A 23,516-nucleotide genomic window follows, 5' to 3' on the forward strand; every position below is an offset into this window, starting at 1 on the left:
CTTCTCCCCGCCCCCAACCCCGCCCCCCCGAAGTTTCTTGGGCCCCCGGCGGCCCGCGGGACAGAACGCAGAGAGCCGCCGCCCGGCCGGGTGTGGATGGAGGTGGCGGAGCCCGCGTGGCGCGCGGAGTGAGCGGCGGAGCGGCGGGACTTCAGCGGACTCGCGATGGAGGAGGAGGTGAGGTCCGGGCCAGGCGGGGGGCGGGGGCTGGGGTCTTGAGCCCCTCACTTTTGTTGGGGTCGCAGGCTCAGGCCCTTGTTTCAACCAGCCCCTCTCCCGCCGGACTGCCGACACCCAACCGCTACCCCACCCCCATTCCCCCAGGCAGAGCCCAGGCAGATGGAGCTGGGGCTAGGGTTCCGCGTCCCGCACTTCGCAGACCCACCCTCCTTCGTTATCTCCTGTCTTCTCTCACCAACTGTGGGCATCGGTGGTTACTGTTCCCATTGGATTGACAGAGAGACTAAGGCTCTGGTCAGTTAACGACTCGCTGAAAGTGGCTTGGGTTACTGGGCTTGAACGCGGTTACCGTTGACACCCCGTGCTGGCCAGGTCTGATCCTGAGGAGGTAGATCCAAGTGTGTGTGGGGGGAGTCTGTGGGTTTCGGAGTCCCTTTCTCAAGGAATCTTGAGGCCGTGACCGTGTCTGGTGGTGAAAACTGGAGGAGTTGTGTTTTTCTCCCCTCTATAAGTCCCTGTGATCCTCTTTCCCCTACCCTCTCCCTTGCTCCGGAGTCAGGCCCGAATAGGGGCTGATCCTGGCCCCTGCCTTCCCCACCTCCCTGGGAGGGCCAACTCCCTGGCGGAGCTGGGAGACTGGACCAGCAGTGCCCCTTGAGCTTCCCTCTTCCCCCTCAGGACCCTATTGGTCTGGAGTAGGGTCAGGCACTCAGTGACCCCTACCCTTGACTTGCAAATTCAGTTCTCCCAGCAGCCCCATCATGGAAGCACACAGTGAGCACTTAATGTATACCTGTGGAATGAATAAATTAGAGCCAGGATCTGCTGAGTCTCAAGGACTTTGCTTCTTGTCCCCTGAGAGAGGTCTCAGCTTTTGCCCCTCCCAGCCCAAGGGAAGGGGAGGTGTCTGTTGCGGTGGGTGGAGAGGAAAGATGAACCCTTCACTCTTGGGGCAACCCTGGCCAGCTGGGGAGTCCTTGGTGGACCAGGCTGTCTGTGTCCCCTTCAGTGTCCAGCTCCCTACTTCCCGGGGCCACTGTCTGTCAGGGCCAGGCCCTGCATTTCTGTGGGATGGTAGATAAGTCACTTCCCCTCTCAGCCTGCATTTCCTCTTCTATAAAATATAGGGCTTGGCCTTCTCCCCAGGTCTTGTGTGATTGTGTCCCCTTCTCTCAGAGTGCGTTGAAGTAGGGGGCAAAGTCAGGCCACTGATTTGCTGTGGTTTCTTGCTGACAGGGGTGGGGCTGCCCTCCCCCACTCTAGGCCCCTGCTGTGAGGGTTGGACTGTCTGGTTGTGGCCCCTCCCCTTCTCCCAGAGGATGTGGGACAGGATTACTCCATCTCCTGATCTGCTCTGGCCCCCAATTAAGGGAAGTTCTCCTGGGGCCTCCTGGGCCGATGGTTTGTCTCGTGGCCAGCCCAGCCCAGCCCAGCCCTGTGCTCCGTCTGGTTCTGAGTTGCTAGCATTGCCACTTAAACTGGCTCCCATTTGCCAAGAGCTCCCCACATACCTGAGCCATCTAAGGTCTTGCCCACCTCCTCCCCACACAGCCAAGGGCTCCCTATCTCCTTCCTCCCCTTAGGCATCCCTAATTCTTTTCCTCCCATTTCTTCTAATCACTTTTCTTTTCTGTAGGTCTCAGTGCCCATCTTTGTTTCTCTAAAACACCTCTTAGATCATAGTCACCTGCTTTGCCCCATGACCTCAGGCTGACCTCATCCCCTCACATGGCTGTTTTTTAGCCCTCCCCCTAGCTTAGAGCTTTCTCCCTGTGCCCCAACTACCCTGGTGCCAAGCCCCCCTCAGCTTCAGTGGCCTCCTCTCTGCAATAGCTTGGTAGTCCTCCTCAGTCTGAGGCTTAGTGAAGAAGTGCAGGTCTGGGCACTGGGCATTTGTCCACTTGAGTTCTCAGGGCCTCAGTTTCCCCATCCATAAAATGAGGGAGGTGGGCAATCCACAAATGTGATTGATATACATGCAAAAGCTGTGAAAGCTGCAAATATCATGGGATATTGTTGCTGCCACTGGAGTAAGGTTAAAAACCCCAAACCTAGGCTTTCTTTCCTGTCTCTGCCCTGGGGTCCTGCCCCCCCCAACCCCCCTTCCCTCTCATAGTCATGCTTTTCCCTGGCTCAGCCTCTAGGGTCTCCAGGCTGCCCATTTGCCCATATCCATCTAGACAGAGGCAGGGCAGTGTCCTGTCCCAGTCCTGGTTTTGTGACCTTGAGCTAATCTCTTGCGCTTTCTGGGCTGTACTTTCTCATTCAATAGTGAAGGGGTCTCAAAGACCCTACATGTCCTTCCTTCTCCTCTGGGTCAAGGTGTGTGTCTCTTTCCTTTCTCACTCTCCTACTAAAACCTTAGCTTCTCCAAGGGCTTCCCAAACTAACTCCAAGCCCTTACCCCACCAGAGAGCTAGGGCTGAGGTTTCCCTCTGGGTAGGTCCTGTGTTCTCCCAAAAGGCTGGGGCCCTCGAAAGCAGGGGATGCCCTCCCCACCTCCACACTGAAGACTCCCTGTGCAGGGTCTGTGTTGCCCTCATTAGATCGGAAGTTCCCTCTGGGCAGAGCCTGTGTGTGCTTCCTCTCTGGTTACCCTATCCCAGCCTCTGACACGGTGGGTTCTTAGAAGAGTCTGGTCAGCATATCATTGTGTTTAGTCCAAGGGCAAAGGTGATAAGCTCCCTGTGATGTGAGGTGCCATCAAGATTTCTTCTGCTCGTTTCTGTCTCTCTATCATGGCCTGTGTTGTGGCTTTCCACCTGTTCCCTTCTGTGCACAGGGTTAGGATGACCTGGCATCTTTTTCTTTTCTTTTTCTTTTAAAGATTTTATTTATTTATTTATTAGAGAGCGAGAGAGAGAGAAACAGCATGAGAGAGGAGAGGGTCAGAGGGAGAAGCAGGCTCCCTGCTGAGCCGGGAGCCCGATGTAGGACTCGATCCCAGGACCCCGGGATCATGACCTGAGCCGAAGGCAGTCGCTTAACCAACTGAGCCACCCAGGCGCCCATCTTTTTCTTTTCTTAAAGGAATGACCCAGAGATTCCCCCCACCTCAGGCAAAGGGGAGTCAGGCTGGTGCTCAGGGGTGCCTCAGGAGCTGCTCACAGTGGGCAGGGAAGGGTCTGAGTGAGGATGGGTAGGAAGAGAGAGGGCGAAACAGGAAGAACAGTGGTCAGCTGGTCAATAAGAGGAGAGGAGGCCGAGAAACTGGGCTGAGCAAGACAAAACCTCCCCTGTGAGCCCTGCCAAGGGGAGGGGCCACTTATTAAAACTTACTGGGGCATAGCCAGGCCCCTTGGTAGGAGTGTCTGAGGGGCAGGGAGAGGGGCAGAGTGGAGGGTGGCAGGCAAGCAGGACTCTGGCCTCCAGCCAGGCCTCCCTTTTGGGAGGCTGTTGCTGAGCTGATTCCTGACAAGAAGACCCTTCCCTGGGCTTTGGTTCATGCCCCCTCCAGCCCCTCAATTGTCACTCCCCCCATCCCCAAAGTAACTTCTCTCCTCAATTCCATCCTGTTCCCACCCATCCCTGAAGGTCCTGGACTTGCTTCTTTAGCTCACTCAGTCATGGTGTTCACTGGGCACTGTTCTCTCTGCTACACCCCGAGAGGACAGTGGTTAAGGCACAAGCTTCCAGTCTTGCCCCTCGGGAGCTTCCAGCTGACAGGAAGTTTTCACATGTCAGACAGTGGGTGAGGCAGGCAGGGGAGGTCACAAAGGGAGAGAGTTTAGAAAGGGGTGTGCGATCCCATGGGGTGGTGTGTGGGCCCCTGAAAAGCAGGAGGCAAGCTTGGAGCTCAGCAGTGGGAGACGGGGCAGTAGCTTCACGTTCTGCAGTCCCTACTGCTTTGAGAGAGACCGAGAGTCTGCAGGCCTAGGAGGTGGCCAACAGTACTGTAGTTGCTGATGGAGAGGTGTGAAGTGTGGGATGGGGTTTCCCATCTCCCACTTCTCTTCTAGCCCTGGGCCCAGGCCAGCCTGTAGGGCTCACTGAGGGGGATGAGGCCCCTGCTGGTCATGTAGCTAATGGGTGCTGAACACAGGGTCTCTGGTGCTGGAGGTGGTTCATGATCGGATGTGAAAGGGTTGAAGGGTGCTGAAGTCCCCTCTTTCCCTGGTCAGGGTGGCTCATAACTGGCCCATAGGCAAGTCTCCCGCTTCCTCATTCCTCCATCCAGGAAGACCCTTTGGGACCATCTCACTTCCCCATTCTTCCTGCCTTCTACAAGTTAGGGAGAGATGATGAGGGGCACCCCACATTCCTGGAGCTTCTGGGGTACTGAAGCCCAGCAGCTAAGCCAAGAAAGGCCTTCTCCTAAATTCTAAACCAGGCCTGGGGAAAGGGTCCCTGAGAGCCAGAGGCAATGCCAGTGACAACAACAGTGACAATGATAACTACCGATTCCTAAGTTTAGGGTGTTCTAGGCACTGCTTTATATGCCGTGTCTTTATTCAACATTTATTGAGCACCTACTGTATGCCAGATGCTGTCTAGGCCCTGGGGCCTAGAAAGCAAAAATCCTTGCCCCGTGGAGTTAAAATCCTTGCAACTTCTGGTATATCTCCATTTCTTAGATGAAGAAACTAAGGCTTAGAGAGATTAAGTGGCTTGCCTCCGGTCTGTGTGACTTGGGCTTCAAAGCTGACTCTCAACCACGAGAGTGTGCAGTTCAGAGGGGCAAGGCCACAGTGAGAACCAGGCTGGGGCTCCCCTGCCAGGATAGAGAGCAAGGAGGCAGTGCCCTGCCCAGCCCCTGATAGCTCACCACACTTCTACCCAGGCTTGTCCTTCCAAAGGCAGCTGTGGCCACAGGGTATCCCTGGGGAGAGGCGTGCTCCTTTTAACTGGGGCCCCTTTTTTGAACTTTATGTAAATTATAAAGTAGTCAAAATTAGTCAGTGCAATTTCCTTCTAGCATCCACTAGATTTGACATGCTCTTGACCTCCCCTCTTCTACCCTCCCCTTCACACTCACTGCTGTGGGCACCAGTCACTGAAGCAAAGTGGTTAGTAAATTGGTGTATTTTTATTTTCCTTTCACAGATATCTCTTAAACATCCATTATGTGTAAAGGAACAGTGCTAGGTTCTGGGGACCAGAGGTAAATACGACCCCATCTGATAGGCATGTACCTGACGGCCAGCTACCTAAGCAGATAATCGAGGCCACGAGATGGCAGCGGCTGTCCTAGAGGCTCCGGGGTGGCTGCCTATGTCCGAGAAGAGGACTCAAGTTTACCTCTTGTACCAGCCTGTGGTTAAGGCAGAATCCTTGGAGCCCTTACCACGTGGATGGCCATCCCCAAGCCCTGGCCTGTGGTGGTGCTAAGAGCAGAGGACGTCCTGCTTTGGGGCAGGAAACGGGCTGCAGAATGGGTTCTCTTGGGCGCCTGGGTGGCTCAGTTGGTTAAGCGACTGCCTTCGGCTCAGGTCATGATCCTGGAGTCCCAGGATCGAGTCCCACATCGGGCTCCCTGCTCGGCAGGGAGTCTGCTTCTCCCTCTGCCCCTCCCCCCTCTCATGTGCTCTCTCTCAAATAAATAAATAAAATCTTCAAAAAAAAAAAAAAGAATGGGTTCTCTTGAAGGGCAGGGCGGGAGAGGCAGATGACCACCATCTGCCTGCTTCCTCCCATCCTTCTGCTCCTGCCTGAATGTCCTCTCCGCTGGGATGCCTTCCTGGGCCACCCAGACCTCAGCCAGGTCCCCCACTGTCGTCTCTCACTCCCCTCTTCTTCCCGCCCCCTTCACTGTTCCCTTCATAGTGTTTCATGCTTATTAATGTATTTGTGTCTGGTGTTTGTTCAGCTCCTCCTTCCCTGCATTGCCGGCTCTGTGAGGACAGAGATGCATTATTTTTATTCTTCTCTGCTTACTCCAGCACCCGTGACATTGTAGGTACTCAGTGTAGTGTTTGTTGACTGGTTGAATGAATCCATGAGAGGCAGAGTGGCGGAGCTGGAAGAACATGGGGTCAGGGACCTGGTTTGAATTCTGGGCTTGTCCCTCCCACTGTGTGACTCTGGCAAGTCATCTCCTCTCTGAGCTTCAGTTTGCCTGGACCCTGTGGATAACGATGCTACCACCTCAGAGAGTAGTTATATGTGTTAAGTGGGATGATGTGTGTAAAACATAATCTGGTGGCTCAGTATTGAGGGGCCTATTATTATTATTGTTGCTATTATTATTGTTGTTGCTATTGTTATTCCTGTTTTGTTTTTTTTTTAAGATTTTATTTATTTGAGAGAGCACGCATAAGCAGGGGGAGGGGCAGAGGGAGAGAGAGAAGCAGGCTCCCCACTGAGCAGGGAGCCCGACGCGGGGCTCGATCCCAGGACCCTGGGATCATGACCCGAGCCGAAGGCAGACACTTAACCAACTGAGCCACCCAGTCGCCCCTATTCCTGTTCTTTCTGACATTGGATTAAGGATATCTGCCTTGGGGGTTGTGGGGAAGCTCATGTGGGAGGATATGAGGAGGTACCCAATAGTGGGACACATCCCTCGTGCAGCCATTGGACAGTGTGGCCCCATGGCAGCAGCCCTCATGGCATGTCCTGGTGCTATCTTACAGGGTGTGAAGGAAGGGGGCGAGAAACCTCGGGGAGCACGGAGGGCAGACAAAGCTGGCTGGATCAAGAAGAGCAGTGGTGGCCTCCTGGGGCTTTGGAAAGACCGGTATCTGCTCCTCTGCCAGGCCCAGCTGCTGGTCTACGAGAACGAGGTAAAGACGCACCTGGCCCTGAGGTTGGGGGTGCTGGGGGCGGGGGCAAAGGGATGGCAGCCCAGGCCAGCAAGAGGATCCCAGAACTGGTGCAGGAACACCTGCTCCACTCTTGACATGCTGTGTAACTGGATTTGGTTTGAGACCTGACTCCTTGGGCGAGTGCCTGATCTTCTCTGGGTCTTCGTGGTGTGGGGACAATACCTCTAGGTGCAAGTCTAGGACTCCTGGATGAGGGGCTCTTTGAAGTGTATGTGCACAGGGACGTGTGTGTCTCCTCAGTGTACACTTATACTGTAACTCCTTGTCATTGGGCTAGATGCCATATAAGTGAATGTTCCAGAAAGCTAAAGCTTATTCCATTCAGCAATGAGAATAGAAATATTTTGTGCTCATGCTTGTTTGGGGTTTTCCATATCTCTTGTATGAGGCTCGTTAGTAGTCCCATGAGAGTGTCATCATGTCCCAGAGGAAGATACTGAGGCCCTAGGGGGCCAATGACTGGTCGGCATCTCAGTGAATGGCGGAGTTGGGACCCAGACCAAATCCAGAGCTCTTTCCACCCATAGATTCTGGCAGGTAAACTCTAAAAACTTATTTTTGGTGGAAATCCACTAAAATATGTTGAATATTCTCTACCTTCTTCAACAGAAGGTGTTGGGACTAAAAGTGAGTCTTTCTGTGGTGGCTCTGAGTCACCTCTTATCAGACTCTTCCATCCTGCCAGACTGTACTTTTCAGCTTTTCTTTTTGCTTTAACATCAAGCGCCAGTTGCCACTTCTGCTGTCCGCGTGCCTCTCATAATCCTCACAGCTGCCCACTTCAGGCTTGCACCTCTTTTCATTTCAGCAGGCTAGGAACTTGGACAACCAAGGATGTTAAGATTGTGTGTTAAGTAAGAGTTGATAAAGCTCTGGGGGAAGATCTGAGGAGAAAAGGTGGCTTTTACTTGTAGCTGCCGTTTGTGTTCTGGGATTAAGGCCACCAGAAGGCCCGTCCATGGAAAATGGGCTCTCACTGCGTGCCTTTGACAGATGGAATACATGGGGCAGAACTGGCCTGGAGGCAGAAGAAGAGGGATCCTGCCTGTTCCCCACCATCCTTTCTCAGCATCCCTCAGGTTATCTTGGCAAATTCATAACTGTCCCAGGCCAAGAAAGGTTGGGCACCAGATCTGACTGTTTAGCGGAACTGCCTTTGTGAAGCACCTTGCCTTTCCTGCCCGAGTCCCCAGGCTCATGGAGTCGGGGTGTCAGAGAAGCAGCTGGAGGAAGACAAGGGAGTGAAATATGCAGACAGCCCCCCAGATGTTCCTTACTGCTGCTGTCACCAAATTAGGATGTGCTGTAGGGCAGCAGGGGGATATTTTTATAAATAAAGGCAGTTGTCACAGCTTCCTTCTGTCCCAGCTGCCATAGGAGTTGAATGACAAGCCCCCAAGCTGTCAGCCTGTCAGGCACTGCCAGACTTGTCCTGGGTGCTCTCTCCACATCTGGCCACAACTGGGAAGCAGGAAGGATTTCACATCCCACAAACATGAAACATATAAATCAGGCTTTTAAAAAAAGTCACTATTAAAAACCTCTGTGCAGTTTCAAGAACTTCACACTTGGGGGTAGGGAAGGTTGGCCCAGGAGCAGGAATTGAGAAATGCTTATGAGTTCAATTCCTCTTTCTGATGTCAGGAACTAGGCGAGTGCAAATGGCTCTTGGCTGTTTCTTTGCTGTCAGTGAGGCTGACATTCAAAAAATGCTGCCCCCGCCCAGTGCCTGCTGGTTTATCCATTTTTCTGAGCTGCAGAAGGGCCAGATGATTCAGCGTTTCGGGTGGAGAGGAGACCCAGGTCAGGCAACCCTGGGGAGAGCTGGGTGGTGGGGATGGACTGACTTTTTGTTCCCAGATGGAGGAGAGTGTGTTTGGGCCAGTAGTTGTCCAGTTGAGGGAGGCCTGCGCACATGGGGCAGGTGAGCTGCTGTCTCTGGAACTGGGCATCCTTCCCCAGGCAGCTTCCTTTCTCTGGTTGCAGGTAGGAGGGGACCTTCTGGAGTCTCACCCTGGGTCAGGCATTCAGTCCAGCAAACTAGTCCTATGTGTGTCCCTCTTGAGGGCTGCCTTTCGGTAGGGCACTGTAGGGGGAACCAGACAAATATGCAGCACAGGGTAGAGAGAGATGCCTAGAAGGGAGTCAGGACTGTTCTTCCCCATGGCTGGGTGCCCCTAGCACCTTGTACGGTGCGTGTGCCTGGCAGGTGCTCTGTGGATGGGGGACCTCAGAGGAGCGAGAGAGCACCAAGGCTCAGGCTTGGGGGTGTGGCAGGGGAGCTTCCTGGAGCAGGTGGGTCTTACTAGCCCTTGTTGAATGTGTGTGGAGTGGAGGAACTTGGAAAGATTGGAGACTAGGGGTTGGAAAGAGATGCTTGGAAGCAAAAATTGGAAAAGACATTTTAACTGAACCTGGATGGGAAAGATCAGGCCACCCTTGCCATCTTTCCCCAGACGGCCCAAACAGAGAGCAGGTCAGTGGTTACTGCCCTTTGCTATTACAGTCATCTCCTTTGAAAAATACACACACCTGGGCTCCATTCCTCACAGGTCCTGATGAAACTGGTCTGAGATGTTGCCTGGGCATTGGGGTTTTTAAAGCTCCCAGGTGCTATCATGGTTGAGAAGCTCTGGTGTAGAGCAGAGGTTTTCAAACTTTTGCATACATCAGAATCACCTGAAGTGCTTGTTAATCATCAGACTGTTAGGCCCATTCTCCTACAGTTATGATTCAGTGGGGATGGGATCTGAGAACTTGCATTTCTAACAAGTTCTCAGGTGATGTTGCTGCTGCTGGCCCAGGTACCACACTTGGAGGACCACTGAGACAGAGTGTGACCTGTTGCTAAGGCATTGATCACCAAGCCTCTGACTGTGGCTGAAAGGAGTGTGGTGTGCTAGAAAGAGCTCTGGCCTGGGAGGCAGGAAGTAGCTTTGCATTTGGCCCTGCCCCTTACATTTGTGTCTGTGCCCCTTGGGCAAATCAGTTCGCCTCCAGGCCTCATTCTCTTCCTGTATACTGTGAGGCAAATACTGGGGCTCTAAGCTTTCAGGATGATTTAGAGGCTCAGGAGAATCAGAGAAGCAAAAGTGCTTGCTAAGTGTCAGGGGTTCTTAACATATGCAGATTATCATGGAGGGAAATCAGGGCATTTCCTCTGCAAACATTGAGTCACTGCCTCTCAGATATTCCACCAAAAACTGCAGAGCACCCAGGCGTCCCTGGTGGGTTCTCTTGCTGGCTCTCTGAGTGAGGTCTAAGAGCAAGCATGTCCTTAACTTGTTGGCCAGCCTATAGGGCAGCTCTCCCCTCCAACCCTCACCCCCCCCCCCCCCAGGGCTTGCTTCTTCGTCCCTGGATACTCAAGGGTGAGAATGCAGCACACTGAGAAGTTGTTCCAGCTGGGACTCCCTTGGAAGAGGAAGGAATTGACCACTCCTGAGTGGGGAGCTTGTCCCAGGCAGCTTGCTGGAAAGGCAGCTGGTGGGTAGAGCCCACATGGAGAAAATACTCCAGTGCCAGGGCTGGTGGGCAGGAAGGCAGCCCAGCCAGTGTCCAGGGGTGGCCTAGAAAAGGCTGGCCTCTGTCTTCTTAGTGACAAGGCCTCAGGGTGGCAGGTTAGTGGGGGGATCGCTTTTGAAGGAATTCTTGCCCTCTCCATTGTGCAGGCCATGGAAAGTGGCCTTTCCACCTAGCCAGGGGTCAGCGGAGGAAGATGCCAAGTGGGGAAGTCAGTTCAGGATCATTGTGGTAAAGGTAGGGCATGCAGCCCAAATGTGCCTAGTTCACACTTCCCTCTGTGGCTCTGCCTGGAAAGCCTTTTCTTTTTTTTTTCTCTCATTTTGTGACATCCTGCTCCCTCTTCTAGACTGCCTCTTCCACAAATCTCTGAGCAGGCTCTGGGCCTGCATGGACCCTCAGGTACCCTTTCCTAAGTCTCTCCAGCTTCTGCTGTTTCCTCCTTTGGCCTTAGGCATTTGAGTTGGCCCTGCTACCCACCTCCGGGCTGGGTGCCCCATTTCTCATGTGGATGCTGAGCCTTAAAGGCATCCTTCCAGTCAGCATGGACTGAACACTATCTACTTGCTGGGGTCCGAATACCACATCTTGGTGATTGATTGGCAGCCCAAGGTTGCCTTCTGACCGAGTGATGCCCTCACTGACTGAGATCAGGGTCTGAGGTGGGACCTGGGTGTTTGAGGATCTGGATGTGTCTGGCTCTCACCAATTCATGTCCCCTCTATCTCCCTCCCCAGGACGAGCAGAAGTGTGTGGAGACAGTGGAGCTGGGCAGCTATGAGAAGTGCCAGGACCTTCGTGCCCTCCTCAAGCGGAAACACCGATTTATCCTACAGCGATCCCCAGGGAACAAGGTAGGGCTATGCCCACTGCTGCCTGACCTCCCTCCAGGCCTGGGTTAGTTTGGGAAGATCACCCCCGGAAGGCTCTCAAAGGTAGGCTGGGCCCCTGGATATAGCCTCTGGAGGATCTCTGGAGTGTGGCTGAGGCTCAGACCCAGGGGCTGCCACATGTTGGACCTTTTACGCATTTTGGCCTGGAGTCTCCCCAGCCCCCGGTTGATGCATTTAGGGCTCTGCTGAGAGGTCTGGTCCCCTCTCCCCTTCCAGACTCTGGGGCCTCCTTCCCAGGCTGTAGTTAGAGGTGGGGCCCTTGGCCTGCCCCTACACCCTGGACACATGAGGCGCAGGGCTGAGACAGAAAAGCTGGGAATGAGGCCTTCAGCTCGCCAGGCCTGCAGTACCCTGATGTTGTCTGGGGCGGAGGAAGGCTGTGACCTCCACTTCATCTCAGGCCTTTGTGGGTGGGCCACCCCTCCTGCCTCCATCCTGGACTCAGTGCTCAGACACCTGCAGCCCCCCACCTTTCCTCCCTTTGCACTTTCCCTTTCTTGGCTGAAGCTGGAGAGGGTCTCTTGCCGGGGAGGTTCTTCGCCTGGGACACGCTGTGCATGCAGATGAGGTTTGCTGTGTGCACCACATTTCTCTGGTAGGGAGTCTGGCTGGGTGCTGATGAATGGTATGGTTTCACAGATGTCAGGAGGGAGTTCCGATTTGAGATGGGCGTGTACAGCACCTCTCCAGCCCGCGCCCGCCTGCAGCTGGGCCACGCCTCACCCCAGCCCCTGCACGTCACGCGGAGCCTCTCAGAGTGAGGCTGAGTCACAGAGGCTGAGGCTTGGGGAGCATCTGGTCTGGGCCTGCTGGAGGCCATTCTGTTCTCCCCTAGCTTTAAGGGCCAGGAGCCTAAATCCTCTGATCCCCAGGGCTCTGGGCTCTGCAGGAGGCTGTGATGTGTAACTCACTAACCCTTTGTCCAACTTCGCAGTGGGTGGGGCACAGAGGCAACTGTGGAACTCTGGGAATTGGGGGATGAGTCCAGGTTTATGGTGCTGTGACAGTTCATGGGGCTGGACCCAGGTTTCACTTGACATCTGCTGCTTAGGGCTCTTAGGAAGAGGGGAGCCATATTTTGGTCTTTCAGTCCCGTCAGCCCCCTCCCTGTTCTGGAGACCTACTTTTCTCTCTGAGCAGTCATTGTCGTGTGTGTGTGAATGAGTGACATGCAGAGCACATTATGTGTGGAGGTCTGGCATGTGTGTGTGTGTACCGCTTTATATGCAGGTGAGTGTTCACCTGACCATGGGTCTGTCTGGGGCTTTGTGTGTCTCTGAGTGAGCTTATGTGGATGTGGGGGGATAGGGCCATGCTTCTCTGTCCTCTGTCAGTGCTGTTCTGTGGGCCTTTCCCCAGCTCTGACAATCAGCTGCTGGTGTGCTTAGGCGGGTCAGGCCCAGCTCAGGGGGGGCCATCACCTTCAGAGAGGCCTGTTTGTGCAGCTGCATTCTTAGCTGCTTTGGCCAACACCCTCTCTTCCATCCCTCAGTCCTGCCAAGAGTTCAGGTTGGCTCTGGGTGACTCTGGGAACAGGATGATAAGTCGGGGAGATGGGGCTACGGGGCAAGTACTGGGGGCTGCAAGATGGTGGGAGGAAAGCACATCCGGTTCCACTCCCCCTGACTCTCACCACCTGAGGAACTCATACAGAGAGCGGGGCTCTCCAGAAGTCAGATGGTGAACTGCCCAGAGCACCATGTCCCTCTGGTCCTCTCACCCTCCTTTCCTATCGCCCTGGGTGTTCCCCATCCTCAGTGAGGCCGCCAGCCGGCCAGGAGGTCACATGACCCTCCTGTGCCGCCTTTTCTTCCCCCCTCTAATCAAATAAACAAAGACTCCAGTGTCTTGCATGTCCCTCTCCCCCTGCCTCCCATCCCCACGCCCTTGCCATGAGGTCACAGGCGGACACTGCCAGGAAGCAGGGTGGCCTAGCTGGGCCTTGCTGCCCTGCTGGTCTCGGCCAGCTTGGCCCGTTCCTCTTTCCTGCTGCCTCTCTCCCCCTCCCACTTTTTCTTCCCTGCCATTTTGTCCTCCCCGCTTTCCCAGGTCATGTGGGCCTATTCTGTGGCCAGTCCTGTTAGCTGTGAAACTCCTAGCAGTGCCTGTGCCCCTGGGGCTTCTTGGAAGGGCTTGAGAGGGACCTGTGCGGCCTGTGGCTCTTCAGGACACAGGGCCAGGAGTGGGGCAAGAGGAACAACTTCTTGGTATTCCACTTGGACCCATTCTGATCCCCCTTGCGGGACGCCTGGCTCATTCAGCCAGGATAACAAGGTTGCTTAGAGTGGAACTGGGTCCCATTTAACCATGTATTTGCTCTCCCAGGGAATCCCTTTGGCTAGTATGTAGGTCTTCCTGAGGGCTCCTCCCTCACAGGGAGCAGAAGAGAACAGAAGTTGACCCCCCTCCACCCCCGAGCCTGCCTCAGGTGGGCTGGCCCGTGGGGAAAGACTGCAGCTTGGGTTGGGCACAGTGGTTCTGATCTTGTCCCATTGAGGCCCCGAGTAGTGCATAGGCCTGTGCATTGTGGACTGGTGGGAATAGAACTCTTTGAGCTTGACTCCCAGGCCAGTGCTCTTTCTCTGCCCTGCTCTTGCTCCATCTGCAGCTGAGTTCAAATATATGCCTCTGCAGCTCTCTGGCATGCTAAATCCTGCACTAAGCAGGGGCCCCACCATCTCGGGGCCTGCGAGAAGGAGGAGCAGCTGGGCTCCAAGGGGCTGGCCCTGGGCCACCTTTCTGGCAGCCCCTGTCACAGGGTTGGGTGGGCCCTTGCAGAGCCTGGATGTAGCTGCTGTCCCTCCCTGACCCCCTGCAGCCCTGATGGCTGGGCTAAGAGGCAGTTGCCAAGGTGCCCTGGGGTTTCTGACTTAACTGCAGATCTGCTGCCAGGATTGAATTTACCCTGGTCATGCAAATGAGCATTTGGCTGTGCCTGGCATGGGGAGGTGGGTGGGACCCAGGGCTCTGTATGAGGAGAAGGAGGCGGCAGCCAGGAGGAAGTTATATAACGAGGATGCTGCAGGGGCCAGGCGGACTGTGGTGTTACATAACATAGAGGGTGGCAGGAGGGAAGGCACTGTCTAACACCAGGGTGGGGGATGGGCAGGCTGGCGACCCGCCTGACCAAGAACTGGGGCATCTTGAGGTCAGAGTGGGCAGTGGCCCAAAAACGGGGCAAGGGAAGGAACTGTGGGCCAGTTCATTCATTTATTGGCTCATTCATTCAATAACTATTTACTGAATACCTACTGTGTGCAGGACCCTGGCTTTAGTCGTGTTTAATTCCCTCAGCATTGCTTTGGGGTAGGCATGATCCCTTTATCCAGATGAGGAAACTGGGACTGTTTTGTCAGAAGGAAGGCAGCAGTGATAATTCCTGTTACTGAGCACTCACTCTGTGCCCAGCTCCAGATTCAACACTTTAGATACATATTTGATCTACACAGCTCCATGAGGCAGGTTGTGGCGGTCTTGACCTTTTACAGATGAGGGAACTGAGACTCAAGGTCAGTCAGCTGTAAGCGGTGTTCTGTCCAATTCAGAGGCCCTACTGCTATGATACCCACTGTGTAAAATGGCCCCTCAGTTTGTGTGGCCTTGCTACTTCTACCATTTCCTGTCTGACCTTGGAGCCTGACAGGGAGGGGTCTCTCTAAGCTGCCCTTTAATTCTTTTTTTTTTTTTCTCCAAGATTTAAATTTTTATTTTTACGTAATCTCTACACCCAACGTGGGGCTCAGACTCACAACCCTGAGGGACACCTGGGTGGCTCAGTCGTTAAGCGTCTGCCTTCGGCTCAGGTCATGATCCCACGGGCCTGGGATCGAGTCCCGCATCGGGCTCCCCCTCTGCGTGCCACACCCCCTGCTTGTGTGCGTTCATTCTTTCTGTCTCTCTGACAAATAAATAAAATCTTAAAAACAAACAAACAAACAAAAAAACACCTCACAACCCTGAGATCAAGAGTCTTACGCTCCACCCACTGAGCCAGCCAGGTGCCCCTCTCTGATTCTCATGTACGAGCTGGGAGCTCCTGCCTGAGATGAGAGGGACCCCTGGGGTGGGGTGGGGTGTAGAATCAGGAGTCTTGGGATTACTTTAGGTCACCTTGGCCAAGTCCCATCCCATCTGTGAGCCTCTGTTTCCTCATCTGTACGATGAGGGGGTTGGAATTGACGCCCAGGTCCCTTTCTCATGTATAGTCTATGATACAAGGCCAGAAAGGAGACCCTGGGACTTTTTCACTTGGCCAGGGCTGAGTGGGGGGCCCCTGGAGAGCTGCATGTGGCCCTGGTTCAGGGGGTCTTCACCGATGGACAGCTGTCACACCTGTCACCTCTGTCACTGTACTCAGCCTGGTGTGGATGTACACTGGGATAACTCCACTTTATGGAGAAAACAGGCAGCTGTCTGGGGAAGCCAAATGGAGTAAGACCAGATCTTGGCTCTTTCCACAGGGCAAGGTGGATTCTAATCCAGATCTCGGGCCGCATCATGCTGAGAGCTGGCCCCTTCTCTGCTGGATCTGTCCCCTCCCCTCCCCCGAAGCCCGTGTCAGATCTGTTGTAGGGGTCATTTCAGTTTGCTCCTGGCCAGCTGTGCCAGGGCAGACTTTGTGATCTGGGATGGGAAGCTTCCTTAAGACCTCAAATGTGAATTCTGTTAAACATCCACCCTATCCATGTCCCCTGCAGGTCAGCGACATCAAATTTCAAGCAACCAGTGGAGAGGAGAAGGAATCCTGGATCAAAGCCCTCAATGAAGGGATCAACCGAGGCAAGAATAAGGCTTTCGATGAGGTACGATGCAGTCCTGTGGATGGATCTGTGTCCCCTTTCCCACCATGTGTGATCTCAGAGAGGATCCCCTGCCCCACCTCAGACAACCCCTTGATTATGTCACTGCTACAAACACTGGGACATCTACTATTGTTAGTAATATTCATAGCAACCCTCAGAGTAGGTGGTAGTGTATCCATTTTAAGGATGAAGAAACTGAGGTGTCAGTAAATTAATTCGTTTTAAATTAAAAAGTAAGTGATAGAGTAGAATTTAACTAGTGGCAGCCATGCAGCCTTTCCAACCCAGCCTCAGCTGAAAACAGCCAGTGGGCCCAGGCCAGAGAGGTCTGGGGGGCCGAGCTGAGAGCTTTCAGTCAAGTCCAGGCCAGGCTGGCTCTGGCCTTGGGCCTCCCCATCTGTCGGCAATGACCAGCCAGCCCCCTGTACTATATAGTATGACCTGTGGCAACAATGGCTGTGATCAGGCTTGCAGTAGGCAGGGTATCCCATGGGCCCAGATCTCCTAGGGAGGATTTATCTTTGACATCATGGATTCATAGCTATTTGGGTTAAAATGGACCTGGGGGCCACCTAAACTGACCCCTTGGATTGCAGAAGACTAAGACCTGAGGGAAGGAATCTTCCCAAGTAAGTTCCTCTTAACACCCAGGTCTCCTGACTCACAGCCATGACTCCTGTGTCATGTTTTATGAGACTTGCGTTATGCTCAGCCCTTTATTAGCTGGAGAAAATATCCCCATTTCATGGGTGAGGGGTGATGGGACATATCATGGGTGTTGGAGGCCACAGAAATGTGGGCTGGCTCTCAGCCCAGTCTTGGTGGAGCAGTCAGGAACAGGGACTGTTGAACCTCGCCCCTGCCCCCATCCAGGGTGGGTCTGACCTTGAGCCTGACCTGAGGGTTAAAGAGTCTTAGCTACATTCCCCATCAAGGACAGGCTGCACTGGGGTTCAGAGTCTTATTTACTTTGGCTTCCCAGGTACTCCATCTTTCCTTACCATCAGAGAGGATATGCCCTCCTCTAGACACCCTGGCCCAAAGGGGCAGAGGCCCTGCTCTTTCCTGGGCTTTTTTCTTTTCCAACGGATCTGGGAGAGTGACTGGGGCCATTTTCTGGAAGCCAGGCACCAGGGGATCATGGGCTGCCTTCTCCCTGCTCCCCCAGCTAAGCATAACAGCAGCCTCAGGGCTGCTTATATATATTTGCAGTAGACTGAAGGGTGAGGGCTGGTAGCCCATATCCAGGCAGGAAGACTGAGGCAGAGAGGGATGACACAGGCAGTGTAGGGACAGGGAGAAAAGCAAAAGTCCAGACACAGGGAGATGCCTCAAAGAGAGGGCCAGTGGTAGGGCCCTGCCCCTTTACAGGGAAGATGTAGGTGTAGACCCTGCCTCTGAGTCGGGTTAATGCCTGGGCATTTCTTCCTCTCCCTGGTGGGCACTGACCTTGTTCCTTCTTCCCAGGTGAAAGTGGACAAGAGCTGTGCCCTAGAGCATGTGACACGGGACCGGGTGCGTGGGGGCCAGCGGCGCCGGCCCCCTACAAGAGTCCACCTGAAGGAGGTAAGACTTTGCCCCCTGGCTTAGACATGTAGGAGGTCATTTGAGCCTGGGATCCTAGCTCGTTAGGGTGGCAGCCAAGCTTGGGGCCATCTTTTTCCTGAGGACTCTTGGAGTTGGGGCTTCCTGAGTGGTATGCAGCGTCTCTGTGTGTGGAAGCTCGTGTGTTATATGTGCTCGGAGGGGGCGGGGGATATGCCTGCTTTGCTTGTTGAGTCTGCACACTGGCCTTATCCAGAGTCGGTACCTGAGGGAAACTGAGACTCTGAGGCTAGTCCCTGCCTCTCAGAACTCAGCTTCCACCTAGAGAAAAGACCTGTCCACAGACTGCTCCAAGCAGAGTTGTATCTAACTTCTGTACAGAGGAGGGCTCTGAGAGGCCGGGCAGGAGAGACCGTGGAGGGCCCATTGGCATTTGAACCAACGAGGATGGGAAGGGTTTCAGTTGGCAGACTTGATGTGAGGGAGGCCCTGGCCGAGGGAATGATTTGAGCTGAGACAGGAGAGTTTTGGAGTGTACCAAGTCCCTTTGATGGGGAGATGGGTCTAGGAAGGTTTGTTGATGGGAAGAAATTTGGAGGCCTTGATTGTTGGAGCTGAGAACAATGCATGGGAGGGTGTGTTCCAGAGGTCAGTTGAGGCCCAGGGTATGGTGGGTTGGGTTAAGGGAGGGAAAGGCAAGGAGCTAAGAAGAGGGAGGAGGTGGGCCCTCCAGACTTCAGGAGGGGATGAAAAGGGAGGGGACAATGGGAGAGACACTCGGAAGCAAGAGCCATCTGGGCTTGCCACTGAATACAGTGCTAGGGGAAGCCTTCCAGACAGGGGGGAGGGTGGTCCAGACGTAGACCCAAGCCTGCCGACTGGGTGAATGGAGGCCCTGGGGACAGGGAATTTGGGAGAAGTTATGGGCAGGGTGAGGGGTAAGGGAGGAGCCCTTTTTCAGACCAGTGTTGCTGATGGGGGTGGATGTTGGCGGGGAAAGATTTTGGAGGCTAGGAAAGAATCTTAGCAAATGCTACATTTGGGGAGTGGGGGTCGGGCAGTAGAGAGCCAAGGAAGAGGAAGCCAAAGAGGCAAATGGCACATCTGGAGAGAGAGAAGGGCACAGGATGTGGGGGTTATCAGCCAGGTTGGCAGCCACAAGTCACAAAGGCAGGACTGGGGAAAGGGACAGGTGGTGACATTTACTGCATAAATTTTCTCAGAGAAGGAGTTGGCTTAGGTTTGTCAAGGGGTACAGAGCTGGGGTTGCCAGAGGGAAGGGGACCATGGTAGGGAAGAGGGAGAAGAGAAGGGGCCAAGGTCACTGGAGAGTTTGTTTTTGAAATGAAACAGCCTGTTCATGCCTGTCAGCTGAGGGAATAAAGCCTGCAGAAGGAAAGACTGACGTGGCCAGAGAGAAAGGGAATGCTTGAGGGGAGGGTTAGGTGTTGGGGGAGGGCTGGCCTTGGAGAGAGAGACCCCCTGAGAAGAATTCAGGGAGGCACTCATGTCCCAGTGACTGAGTGAGTGTATGTGTTGGCCAGATACCTGTGTGCATGGTAAAAGGGAGTGGGGATCCCAGCCAAGACGCCTACCATGAGGGACCTTGGGAGAGGCCTCCTGCCCAGCCCTGCTCCAGGGCCTCTGAGGCTCCCTGGGAGGGTCTCCATCACTCTGGGGCTGCTGGGTGTCCCTGTGGGTCCCTAGGGCCAGGTGGGGGGGGGGGGCAGCTGCCTTCTTGGTGGCTGTCCTCCTCTGGCGGTCAGCTGTGGTCTGGGGCCACATCTGACGGCATGAGGAGAGGAGGCACTGGCTGCTGAGCAGCTGGACAGGCAAAGGCCGCAGAGATCTGGGCTGGAGGGCTGGATGTGAGGCTGGCACATCAGACAGCAGTCTCCAGGGAGGGGAAGCAGAAGTGAGTGGGCTCGAGACAACTCGGGAGACCATGCTTGAGTCCTGGTCCCATTGCCCCGCTGAGTGGGTGGTTGCACAGATGGGATCCTCCCAAGGCCAGACAGCCAGAAAGGGGTCAGAAACAGGGCTGGAACCATGTCCTCTGCTGCCCAGGCTAGTATAGTTGCCACTAAAAAGCAGTCTCTTTCACAGGCTGGGGGGCACCAAGAGGACTAGGCTCTGACTTCCTGGCCTGTGATTCCAAAACAGGGAGTTCTGTGGGAATGAGGGAGAGGAGAGGATTCATCAGAGTATCATTTTAGCTTCTAATCACGTGGCCTTGGAAGCCAGGGCAGAGAGTGGGGGGCTGGGAGCCTGGACAGCCTGGATGGGAAGGCTTGAGTACCCTTATGGGTGGGCATATCTGACCCAAATGCCAGTCATCCAAGATAACGCCCATATACTGTCCCCTACCAGGTAGCCAACGCAGCTTCTGATGGGCTTTTGCGCCTCGACCTCGAAGTTCCAGATAGCGGGCCACCGGTGTTTGCCCCCAGCAATGATATCAGTGCAGCCCAGCCCCGGGAGACACTCAAGCCCCCTATGCCTCCTACCAAGCCTTCCCCAGCGCCTGAGACGACCAGCCTTGGTGACAGCGTGGAGACCCCTGCTGGGGAGGGAGCCCTAGCCCCTATCTCAGCAAGGTCTGAGCCCCACCCTGGGAGCCGAGAGGACTCGGAGACTCCAGTGCAGGAGGACAGTGGCTCTGAGCAGCCCTCCAACAGGGTCCTGCCTGACAAACTGAAAGTGAGCTGGGAGAACGCCAACCCCAAGGATCCCCCTGACTTTGAGAGTACAGAACTCCAGGTGCCCCGCTCTGAGACTCCTGAGGCTCTGCCCAAGGAGGGTGGGAAGCCCCCTACACCCCCACCCAAGATCTTATCAGAGAAACTGAGAACCTCCATGAGTGGGATGGGGGCTTCTGGGCCAGCCCAGAGTCCTGAGACCTCTGAGACCTCTGCCCCAGATCCAGCAGAGATCTCAGTGAATGGCATGGATGACAGTCCCGAGCCCATCCAGCCACCCCAGGCCTCGGGCATCCCAGAAACTCCCCCAGAGGATGCAACAACATCCACAGCACTGCCCCGCTGGGACCTGCCATCTCATTTCCATCCCCGCTGCTCCTCCCTGGGGGACCTGCTTGGGGAAGGCCCCCGGCGTCCACGGCAGCCTGGAGAACGGCTGTATCGGGCCCAGCTGGAGGTGAAGGTGGCCTCAGAACAGACAGAGAAACTGTTGAACAAGGTGCTGGACAGTGAGCCGGCCCCCGTAAGCGCTGGGACACTGCTCAGCCAGGCTGTGGAGCAGCTGAGGCAGGCCACCCAAGTCCTACAGGAAATCAGAGATCTGGAAGAGCTGAGCCAGGAATCACCTGGGCTACAGGAGAAGCGGAAGGAGCTGGTGACCCTCTACAGGAGAAGTGCACCCTAGGGTCTGCCGGGCCAGGGCATGGTCCCTCCTAGCCCGCCCAGTCCATCATTGCCCAACCCTGCCAAGAAACATGCTTCTGCTCAGGCTGCAGAAGGGCCATCAGGCATGTTGTGGGTATGGCCAGGACCTGCAGAGATTCCTGGCATCCTTTCCGCCCTGCCCTGGCCAGTGCGGCCATGTGCCACCCAAGGCCACTATTTGGCTATCTGGCCCAGGCTCTGGGCTTTGGACTTGGGCTGGGAGCACACACTTGGTTGCTTGCATGGTTGTTCTGAACTGCCCCAGGGCTTTAGCACGGCACTTGGGGTTTCTGGGGGTGACATCATCTCTGCTTCCCACCCCCAGTAGTTTACATTCCTGACTTCTGAATAGAGCACAGCTGAGCCCCCCCCCCCCCGCCCCCACCGCAGCTCCCACATCCAGATGTTCCCGGGCAGAGAGCCTTATGGCAGAGGCAGATCCGAGCCATAACCAACCCTCCCCACCCACCTACTGCAAGTAGCTGCCAAGGCCTTGGGTCTAAGCTCTAGATTCTTCCCTTAGCTGAGTGAGACCTGGAATCCAGCTAGGGCCTGTGCAGGCAGGTGGGAGGCAGCTGTGTGAGAAAGCCATTGGATGTGTGGCTCTCTCTGGGGCTGTTTCCTATTCTGCAGGCCTTCCCCTCTGGTGAGCTGTGATTGGAGGACTCCAGGTTGGAGGAGGAACTCGAAGGGTCTCCTAGTCTAGTCTCTACCCCTGGACCAGCCTGTGTCCAGCCTTGCACATTTCCTGTAGGGGTGAGCCCGAGAATGGCTCTGATATCAACATCAGAAAATCCTGTATATACTTCATTATAAATCAACCTTCAGAAGAGAAGCCACCTCAACTTCTGTGCCTCCCCAGATGGGATTTATATCTGGGTCTCTGGTTCCTCCTCAACCCAAACAAATCCAATATCCCAATCATTTGTTCGAATGCCGATGGGGGTATGTTGGGCCTGAAATAACTTCCCTTTTCCTTGTTCCCCACCCCCCCACCCCTCTGGCTCAGGCCTCAGAGGGACTGCCCCTCTGAACTTCCTAGCGGGAGGGGCATTTTCTTCTGTCTCTTTCCTGGTCCATGCTTGCAGCCTGGGCCTCTCCATCCCATCCCCCTCCCCCAATCCCCCCCCAGTTGTCCCTGACTCTGGGAACACATCCAGTCTCCATCTAGGTGCAGAGCCCCCTGAGGGCCACAGCCACCTCCCTGGGGCCTGTAGGAGTGGGAGCAGCTTCTGACAGGTCTGCTCAGGGGGTTTCTGCATGTGCACTTTTATTTACTGAACGAGGAGAAGGGAGGGTCACAGCTGCATGCCCCGGCCTTTCTGTCCACTGCCCCATCACCAGTCGTGCCCACTGAGACCTGCCAGTGCAGGTCAATGTCTTCTTTACTGTACTTCTACTTTATTCTTGAGGGTAGTGGCCAGGGATCAAGAGGGGCAGATGTCTACTTTGCAGCCTGTCCCGGGCAGGGTGGAGGTGAACAGCAATGTCCTGACTCATGAGCCCCCACTGGCCTCCTCAAACTACACTCCATGGACAAAACTAGGTTCCCATGCCACAGTCTGCCTGTCCATCTGCCTTCAGTATGAGAGCGAGGACGTCATCGGCTGCCCACATCATATGGCCCCCTGCAGGTTTCTCTTGGGGAACAGCTTTCCCCCACCAGCAGCCTCGGCTGGCTGGGGCTTTCGCCAAGTCACCTGTTTCCAGGGACTAGAGCCTCAGTTTCCTCCTCTGATAAATGACCAGATTGAGCAAGTAGCTCTGGGGCCCTCTCAGTGATCTAATGTCATTGGTCCCTCTGGGCTCCCCATGCCGTGGTGGCCTGGGCCCCAAGGGGAAAGCTAGCTTCAACAGGAGGGGTAGAAGGATGGGGAATATGCAGGGGATGCCTTGCCTGCCTCCTTGAGGAGGATGGCATTCCATGTCTTCTGTCATGAAGCGCCTTTCTTGAAGTTTGGCAATAAATCCCTTTTTATGGAACTTCTCTGCCGCAAGCCTGTTTGTTGGTGTGGGGACGAGCTCCAGGGCTGGCCTCAAGGAAGCAGAGGGTAGGCCGTCGTTGGTCAGTGGCATCACTGGCCCTTCAAGCTTCATTCTAGGGCTCCCCTCCCATAGGCTGGGTCCCATCTTTGCTAAACTCAGCTAGGCCCTCCAGTTTTACCCCCTCCCCACCCCTGCCTACATTGTTTCTACAGGCTGGGAGCTAAGTGTCATAAGGAACAATGCTTTTCAATTTTTAGAGATTATTTGGAACAGAAAAGTTGCAAGAATAAGAACAGTACAAAGAATACCTACGTGTTCTTTATCAGATTGACCCATTGGTTTATCTTCTGAGTGCTATCTTTAACAAATGTAATTTTTTTCTGAATCATTGAGGAATTCGTTTTCATGGTCCCTTATCCC

The 23,516-nt window shown here is 54.7% G+C and overlaps 1 protein-coding gene across 1 annotated transcript; it reads left to right on the forward strand.

Moving 5' to 3' along the window:
- The first annotated feature begins 79 nt into the window (after positions 1 to 79).
- PLEKHO2 (pleckstrin homology domain containing O2) lies at positions 80 to 23,093 on the forward strand. Its single transcript, XM_021693757.1, has 6 exons — positions 80 to 177; positions 6,753 to 6,902; positions 11,204 to 11,320; positions 16,057 to 16,161; positions 17,629 to 17,727; positions 20,077 to 23,093. The coding sequence occupies exons 1-6, from the start codon at positions 166 to 168 to the stop codon at positions 21,088 to 21,090; spliced, it is 1,497 nt and encodes a 498-aa protein (XP_021549432.1). The 5' UTR covers positions 80 to 165; the 3' UTR covers positions 21,091 to 23,093.
- Positions 23,094 to 23,516: the final 423 nt, after the last annotated feature.

The sequence above is a fragment of the Neomonachus schauinslandi genome, chromosome 9 (genome assembly GCF_002201575.2).
Source record: "Neomonachus schauinslandi chromosome 9, ASM220157v2, whole genome shotgun sequence".
Taxonomy (NCBI): Eukaryota; Metazoa; Chordata; class Mammalia; order Carnivora; family Phocidae; genus Neomonachus; species Neomonachus schauinslandi.